Raw genomic sequence first — 9,552 nt, forward strand, 5'->3', positions numbered from 1 at the left:
TAATAGACATTTTCAGATTTAGTTTATCGTGTACTAGTGAATTCTCTTACTACTCACGTTATAGTTATATTTCTATTATAAAATTTAGAATTAGTTTTATTGTCATGTATAATAAATACATCATAAATCCATAAAAAAAAAAAAAAATATTAGAAATAAAAATAAACAACATGATATGAATAGTATTTTTAGATTATTTACAACAAACCGGTCAAAACTTGCTAATCTGTGAATTATGTATCATACAGTTTGAGGATTCCTGCACGCTACAATATAAACAGTGCCGGATTTAGAACAGGTGCCGCCCTAGGCTCTTTTAAATATGCTGCCCCTACCTCAAGAAAAAAAAATGTAGTGTTTATTTCTTAAATTCATGGATTTACTTCTATGTTTTTTAAATATAGATATTGAATATTATATAATATTAATTTACATGGTTACATAAATGCATAAAATATGTATATGATTTTTTTTCCATTTCTTACAAAATTTACCGCCCTAGCCGGGCCTTACAGGCCTTGGCGTAAATCCGGCCCTGAATACAGGTAATGCTATATTTGTTTAATTTAATAATTAGAATAATCAGTGGTGCCAAGTGAAATTGAATCGGCCAGTTCAAATAATAAGATTAGTCCACCCACCTCATCCTATTTACTTGCCACTGATAATTGTTTTTTTACACATGTTCATAAATAAATATAGGTACCATTTTAAATCAAAATAATTTATTAATATTGTTGAATTTAATAAAATTAAAGCAGAAAAATTTTGTAATTTGCTGTAAGCCAGTATTCTATTATATTACCCACCTATCTTTTTCAAGTTCAATTGAACAACCCAAAAGTTCATGTTTGGAGCCACTAAGCACAATAGCAATATTAAGAGTAATAAAAAAAATCTAATTTCATAATTCAATTACAAATTTGTTAATTTTCAGTTTTCATATTGTTTTAAATGTCAATTATTTTGAATATATAAAAAAATATATGGTATTGTCAATCATACAAAACATTATGAATAAATATCTTAATAGGTTTATTAAGAAATAATATTTTATAGAAGGTAGTTTATTTATATTTTTTAATTAAATCTTATTCTAAATACACAAATTTAATTAATAACATTTAAATTTATAAATATGATTTATTAAAAAAAAAAAAGAAAAAATTATAAACATATTTTTAAGAAATAAAACACTAAATGTTTAAACATAGTGTTAAAATTGTATATTAATAAACATTATTTGTAAAATTGTTTTATTTATCTTAGTACATAAATAATAAAATTTCAATAAATTATCACATCATTACGTCATTTATTAATTATTCACTTTTTTAAGTCGTCTGAATGGTACTATATGAGGTTCTGAAATAAAATAAAAAAGGCAGGATTAAAAATTAAAATACATAGTAATACCATTTGATATTTATAATTCATGTAACCATTAATAATCTTCAACAAAAGTTTATAAAATATTTGAACAAAACATAATAAAATAAACAAATATTTTAAGTATTTTAATTCAATACTTGGTTTATTTTCTAGACACCAGATTTTATTGTTTAAGAATATAGAAGTAGTTTGATAGTATAAAAAATAGTAAAAAAATTTAATGATTTGTTTAGTTAAAGTTACATTAAAACAAAAATTTATAAAACATAAAAATGTATATTTTAGTTGTGAAATGATATTAGAAGAGTTTTGCTTGTTTAAACATATCTATTTCTTATTTTTTTATTTTTTTTATTTCACAAATGCACATACACAATCTATACAATTTTGTACAATAAGCATATAGGGTAAGGGTTATATAACATGGATTTCTTGAATAAGAAGCCATCCATTAGTGACACTTAGTTAGGTATATCTATTTCTTAAAAATTTAATACAATATTTTTTATTTTACAACTTTATTTTTAGATAAACTTTTCAAGAAATGTCTTTTTTTATAAATAAAAAAAAAATTGTAATTAATATAAATATAATGAAAAATTATTGTAATTTAATATGTCAAAATAATTAATTTACTTTTAGAACCATGAAAAAAAAAATAATAATGACCAATTGATTATATCATATCGTTAAATAAAATGAGTGTAATACATGTTATATTTATTTTATTCTATGAAATAAATATTATTATTTTATGTGAGCCGAGTAATTGTTTAACTAAATTATGTTTTTAAACTTAACACCACTTTAACTTATATACATAAATGTATATTATTATTATTTACAAATTTTCTGAAAGGCATATATTATGTTTCTAACAATTTTATAGAATTAAGTAATAAATCTATTCTTGAAGGGTAGAAATTAGATCAAAATACATTATAATATTATTAAAATATACACAATTATATAGGTATGTTTTATTCATTAAAAACAAAAATAATCAATAATTAAATTAATAACTATGCACACCTGGATCATATCTCATGTAATGCATCCAACCAGAAGTCATTTGAATGCCAAGATTTCGCCACTCAGTTTCAGTCATTAAATGAGTCTTAGGTAAGAGTTTGGCCATGTCTTCTGGTAAGATTACATGCCTGTCATAAATAATGATTAAATATAAATATAAATTGACAACAAATCGGTTGAAGATTGTGTTATATTTAATAAACATACCTATAAATATACATATTGTCTTCATATTTTGTTGAATATTGTATGTCTCCTCTAGAAGTCATGTTGACAATTATTGAAATGCAGTTAAGTGTCTGACATTAATTATTAAGTTAACCTAAACTCGATGACACAGCGTTTGAATATTTTTTATATTTTAATAATTTTATAATAAATCACTAATCAAAAGATATCTACCTAAACAAAAAAAATAATAATAGTTCAAATGCAATCTATTGTAGCAAAAAATAAATAAAGTATTAACTAAAAATTTATTATTAAAGTGAAAAACATAACAAACATTTTTAGCGGCAAAATGAATAATGAAAAACTGAAACTCATGACCGTAACTGATAATACCTGAACACGTGTTGTTATTATGGTATCACACTTGTAAAAATTGATAGTATTATCGGATATTTGAAAAAATAATAATTTATGCTTATAACTGCATTAAGATGAGGTTGAAGTTCAAACTATGACCTAGCTACTTACTAATATTATATTAATTATAATAATTATTAATAATTAAAATTTGAAGTATCATTTAGGGTGGTTAATTTTTAATCCTTTATCGTCATGTTACGTTTATTTTATACCAAACCGTTTAATTTGTCATCATTACGTTCCTTTATTCCCAGGTAAGTAGGTCATAAGTACTAAGTTTTCAATAAGAAGAGTTACTATTCATTTTATTATAAGTAATTGTGTTTATTTTTTTACAAAAAAAATGTGTTCATTGTACTTAGAGGAATATTAACTATTATATAAGTACTACCTAATAAATAAATACTGATAGCTGATAGGTAATTTAATTGATGTTGGATTATTAATTTACAATGTTTGTTAGAGTTTTAAGTCAACAATTAGGTTTTTTTAAATCCATTATCTCATATCAGGCTTACTGTTCAATGTTTTTTAATTTAATAAATTCTTAAATTAATGTTACTTTACTCAGTAGTCTAATATTTCTTGGGTATTTTAAGTATATAATTACCTAATTTATTAAAATATTTATTATTATTTTTTTTTTTGTTATAGACAACCAACTAGAAATTATTCATCCTTTATCAAAAATTCACCATGTAAAAAACCAGTTCCTGTATCACCTATCAATTTAAACAAAATAAATCCTACATTGATGCTTGTTGGATCTGTAGGATATATTGGATGTAGATATTTACTTGATGGAAGTAATATAGTCCATTGTCAACATAAAGAACTAGAAATAACATCAGATAACCATTTTGATTGGAATAAGTTATTGTCTTATTTATCACCAGATTTATTTAACCTAATAGCTGCGATTGCTGTAAGTATATTAATTAGTAATTACTTTAGATATTTAATAAAAGAGGCCGATGTAAAAATTGTATTCTTTATTATATATTTTTTATTAATTGTTATTATAGTCATATACTCTAGGTTTTTTAAAAATTATTTCAGGCTGCATTTATTATTGCTCTGTGCAATTTAAGTATCCCAATCAACTTACAGCATGTTATAAATACTGTACTTAAGTTTGCCAAGGATGAAATACCATTTGATTTAAAAAAACTTACTGACCCATTATCCAAACTATTAGCTCTTTACATAATGCAGGTAAAATTATTTTAACAAAATATTTTATTTTAAAACAATAATTTTTTAACAACATTTCACTTAGGGCCTATCAACATTTATATGTATAAGCATGTTGTCAAAAGTTGGAGAAAATGTTGCTATACGTATGAAATATAATCTTTTTTCATCTATACTTCAACAGGAACTAGAATTTTTTGATAAAACACGTACAGGTGATATTTTACAAAGGTAAATTGTTCATAAAAAAAATTACTTATGATAAATTTAAGTATTTTTTTTCTTACATATAAAATAGAAAACTGTATTGAATTAGAAATAGAATTCATGATAGTATTGTATTAATATCTTATATTTTGAATTTTATTTTAAATATTTTGAATTCAATCATAACATTTATTGTTTAATTAATTTTTGGTAAACAGATTTTGTAATAATTTTTAATTCTAGACTAGTTACTTAAATGTTTTAAATATTAATTCATAGGTTAACAACTGATGTACAAGATTTTAAAAGTTCTTTTAAACTTGTAATAATACAAGGCCTCAAAAATGTAACCCAAGTACGTAGGTTAGAAACAAGTTTCTTTCAAAGATTATTTTTAAAATGCTTGTTATATAATCAATATATTTTTTGTTATTTATTTTTATTTGTAATTTAGTTAATTGGCGGAGTATGGACTTTGTACAACACATCACCAGAAATGACTGGAGCTGTAGCTATTATTTTACCAACTATTATTGTTATAGGCACATTTTTTGGCTCTATTTTGAGAAAACTTAGCAAACTGGCTCAAGAACAAGTATTTACATTTAAATACAACTAAATGATTTATATTTATTATTTTTATTTATCATATACACAGGGTACTAAATCTACAATTATAGCTGAAGAAGTGATTGGAAATATGAGAACTGTTCGTGCCTTTGCATCTGAATCTACAGAATGTGAAAGATTTTTGACAGAAATTGAAAACAATGGATTATTGCATAAGAAATTAGGTTATGGTATTGGTCTATTTCAAGTATGTACATTTATTTATCAAATAAAATATTTAAACTATTATTCAGAAATAGTATTTTTGTTTTTAGGCAAGTTCTAATGTGTTCCTCAATGGCATTGTTTTGGGAACAATAATCCTTGGTGGACAACTTATGACAACCACCAATCTTGATCCTGGACAGCTTATGTCTTTTCTCATGGTTACCCAAATGCTTCAACATTCTTTAGGACAATTTTCGTTGTTATTTGGTCATTATGTAAAAGGTGTCTCAGCTGGATCCAGAATATTTGAAGTAAGACATTTTTTAGTTTATTACTATTAAACTTTATAATTTATACTGTATTGAGAATAAGAATGCCCACTTACATGGAAAAAAACTGTTTGTGCATATTTCATGATAAACCCTGTTGTGTACTGTAAGACAATCAACAAACAATCACAATGTATCTAAATGTTGCATGAAGCCAATAGTTCAGTATGAAAATTTAGGAATTCTTTAACTGAGTAGATTATAATTACTCAATTTTTAAATTATGTTAATACTTTTACTTATTCAATTGGATTAATTGTGTATATTTATATTTTTCAGTATATTAATAAGAGTCCTAAAACACTGATTAATGAGGGAATTCAAATCCCACATCATTCTTTTAAACCAGAAATAGAATTTAAAGATATCACATTTTCATATCCAACCAGACCTGAACAAGTAATATTGACATTATTGTAAATAGAGTAATGAAAATTAATGCTTTGATATGACCACGGCTCACTACTCTGGGCCATAGAAATGTATTGAAGATTAGAAAATGAAAATACATTGTATATGGAATTTAACTCTATGAATCTATACTCCAAACACTGACTTGAGGCCACCTAAGTTCCTTCCATGATATTTCCTAAAAATTATGTATATTTAATACTATGTGCTTAATTTTTAATTGAGGGGATTTATTCTATCTAAGCATCACTTCTCCCTATTTGTGTCAATGGAGCCACAACATTCTTATTATCTAAACTTTGATACATTCCTATTCAGAGTATAGTATGATTGAGAAGATAATTTATATTATTGAAACATAATTCTATAGGTTATATTAAAAGACTTTAACCTTACTTTGCCTCCTGGTAAAGTGGTTGCTGTTGTTGGATCTTCTGGTAATGGTAAATCTACTATTGCTGCGCTTCTTATGAGGTATATATTTTTGTTATTTCTTTTAAAGAAATTATTATTACCTTTCTGTATTGTTCATAGATTTTATGATGTTAATTCAGGAAGTATAATAATTGATGGTGTAAATATCAAAAAGCTTGATCAAACTTGGTTGCGTAAGAGAGTTATTGGATTAATTAATCAAGAACCAATACTGTTTGCTATGTCTATCTTAGAAAACATACGCTATGGAAAGCCTGAGGCTACAGATATTGAGGTGAAAAAAATATATTGATTTAGTTGACAATTAAAGTCTGAATTTAAATTTGAAAATTTTAGGTTATTGAAGCAGCAAAAATAGCAAATGCTGATTCTTTTATCACTTCTTTTCCTAATGGCTATAATACAATTGTTGGAGAACGAGGCGTAACAGTTTCGGGAGGACAAAAACAAAGAATTGCTATTGCGAGAGCTATTTTGAAAAACCCAGCAATACTTATATTAGATGAAGCAACAAGGTCTGTTTAAATATCAATTATGTATTTTTGTGTGTAGTATAAATATGAAATGTCGAATTCATAAATTTACAGTCTAATTAAAATAAAATTGGTCTTTTCTATTTATCGTTTCATAGCGGTCAAGCTACACCTCATTAGGGTGTATGCTAATTTTGCATTTAATTTATTATGTAACTCTTTTTAATAGTGATATATTTATATTTCATGTGTAAGTGATTGATTTTGAACAGACTAACAAAAAATATTATTAATTATATAAGGTAGGTAATTATTAACTACCAGTTTCTTCTATAACCCAAATTTAGGTTACAAAAGTAATTACTCAAACTTTAAAAAAAAAAATTACTTAAATTTTAATAAATTGTCTATCAACTTATATAAGTATTATTGATATAAATATAAATCTAAATAAAAATGTTAAAAATTAAATATATATGACTTTTTCTAGTGATTGTGAAACCAGTTCCCTTATGAATTATATTATGCTATTATAGTAATGTTCTTGATAAAACATTATGAATTTAAAATTCCATTTTTATATTTTGTTTTGTAAAATAACTATAAAGAAAAACATACGTATTATAATCATGAAAAATACTTATATTTTTTTTTTTAGTGCACTTGATACAGAATCTGAAATGCATGTGCAATCAGCATTAGAATCGGTAACAAAAGGAAAAACAGTTTTAGTGATTGCTCATCGATTAAGCACTATAAAGAATGCAGATGTAATTGTAGTTTTAAACAAAGGTGAAATTGTTGAAGTAAGTAGTAATATTTTAAATAACTACATAAAATTCATAAATATAAAAAATAAATTAATAATGATCCTAAAGATGTTTACCTAAGTCTATTATTACTTATTAAATCAGAAAAATATCAGAGCGAATTGCATATAAATATATATGATTTACATGATCTATCTTCTGTAAACATTGTGTTGAAGCTGAAGAATTTTATGTGTTATAGTAACATTTTCCTAAATATAAGTTTTTACATAGGTTGATATATAATTAAATATATAATATAAAATCATGATAAATTGTATGTTTTTCAAAAACAATTGTAATTTATAATTTAATGGTTTAAAGCTTAGATTTCTATTAATAATTGTATATTTATCTTTTTTTTTTTTTATTATAATTTACCTTCAAAAGCAAGCCTAAGTAAAAGATAAGATTTCTTTTTTAAGTAAATCTATATATTTATAAATAATACAAACGTTTTAAGTATTAGATAAATAAAAATTAGGTATTTTCAATATATAGTGAATGTGCGCTAATTGTGTATTATAGTTAATAAATAACTTATAGTTATTTTATAGCTATCATAGTATTAATATTAAAGCAAAACGTTGTGTAAATTATTGAATAAAAATATCAAATTCTATTTTATTACATATGCAAATTAAAATATTAAAAGGGTTTCTTTAATTTACTTTAATTTCGTTTCTTATTTTAAATATTTAAACAAATAATACATAAAATTTATTGATAATTAATTTTAATTTTACAATACAAAGTTTACAACCATGGATATCCCATTATGATTATTTGATTTAAATCAAAATTGAAAAGTTGCTTTTTTGTTGATTAAAAAAAAATAATTATATTTGATAAAATTGTATGTATAACAAAGTTATATTATTTTATTTTTAAAAACATTGATATAAATAAAAATTAATACTGGTTTTGTTGATATCCACCCAGAAAGTATTCTGAATTCAGATTTAGTTGACACTTATCTTTTAATTCTCTCATATTTTTAAAGTTTTTATCATTTATTATTAAATTTATACTGTGTACCACAGATAAAATAATCTTATAGAGTATATTTATTTGAAACTTAATTATTTTAAACTGTTTGGTATATTCTTTATAATATTACACATGATATTTCACATGTAACATTATGTGGTACTTTAGTTATTCAGTAATTTTCATTAGTAAATATTTTATTGAAAATACATTGCAATGCTAAAATGCAATAATATGAATTTCCAACAAATTTTGTCGACAATAATTGTTCTGCAAAATGCTTATATAATTCAAATATAAAAGAAAAAAATTACACGGGATACATACAAGTTAAAATAACTCTTTTTTGTAATTTTTAATAATTTATTATTAGATTTAAATTTTAAGTAAATTGACTAATTTATAAAAATGTATGAAGTCTTAAGGTTTTTTGTTTTTACAGATTCTTACCAAGTTTTTTAAATTTTCAAATTTACCAATCAGAAGTAAATTTAATAAAGATCTAAACATTTGCCATTGTTCAGCACAATTAAATTTTTCTATATAATTCTATGATTTGATTATAATTTATATGAAAATTAGAGAAAACTGAATTTTATTTCACCCAGATTCCTGTAATAATTGAATTTTCTAAAATAAATTAAAAACTTAGTTTTTCTCTTATACTTTTATATTTTATAATTTTACTAAGCTTATTCCTTTTGATTTAATATTTTTTTGTTAACCAATAAATAATAATATTTTTATTCTTAGGTTGGAGACCATAACACCTTATTGAATAAGAAAGGTTTTTATTGGAATCTTATGAATCAGCAGACATCAGACAAAGCAAGTGCTGCATAAATTATTATGCAAAGTAAAGTTAAATTGAAAATAAACTTTATTTAGGTAATATTTAGGTTTATTGTTAAT

The 9,552-nt window shown here is 23.1% G+C and overlaps 2 protein-coding genes across 2 annotated transcripts; one reads left to right on the top strand and one right to left on the bottom strand.

The window, feature by feature from the left end:
- Positions 1–1,259: 1,259 nt before the first annotated feature.
- LOC112599361 (cyclin-dependent kinases regulatory subunit-like) lies at positions 1,260–2,841 on the bottom strand. The gene is made up of 3 exons (XM_025346236.1): positions 2,632–2,841; positions 2,425–2,552; positions 1,260–1,365 (listed from the first exon to the last, which is right to left on the bottom strand). The coding sequence occupies exons 1-3, from the start codon at positions 2,691–2,693 to the stop codon at positions 1,319–1,321; spliced, it is 237 nt and encodes a 78-aa protein (XP_025202021.1). The 5' UTR covers positions 2,694–2,841; the 3' UTR covers positions 1,260–1,318.
- A 309-nt stretch (positions 2,842–3,150) lies between these two features.
- On the top strand, positions 3,151–9,552 carry LOC112599295 (ATP-binding cassette sub-family B member 8, mitochondrial). Its single transcript, XM_025346120.1, has 14 exons — positions 3,151–3,269; positions 3,670–3,940; positions 4,075–4,230; positions 4,295–4,440; positions 4,696–4,771; positions 4,871–5,011; positions 5,075–5,233; positions 5,301–5,504; positions 5,802–5,921; positions 6,304–6,407; positions 6,468–6,642; positions 6,705–6,883; positions 7,500–7,647; positions 9,394–9,552. Exons 1-14 carry the CDS (start codon positions 3,208–3,210, stop codon positions 9,481–9,483), a joined length of 2,031 nt encoding a protein of 676 aa, XP_025201905.1. The 5' UTR covers positions 3,151–3,207; the 3' UTR covers positions 9,484–9,552.

Source organism: Melanaphis sacchari, unplaced genomic scaffold, assembly GCF_002803265.2.
Source record: "Melanaphis sacchari strain LSU unplaced genomic scaffold, SCAv2.0 Contig50_pilon_pilon, whole genome shotgun sequence".
Taxonomy (NCBI): domain Eukaryota; kingdom Metazoa; phylum Arthropoda; class Insecta; order Hemiptera; family Aphididae; genus Melanaphis; species Melanaphis sacchari.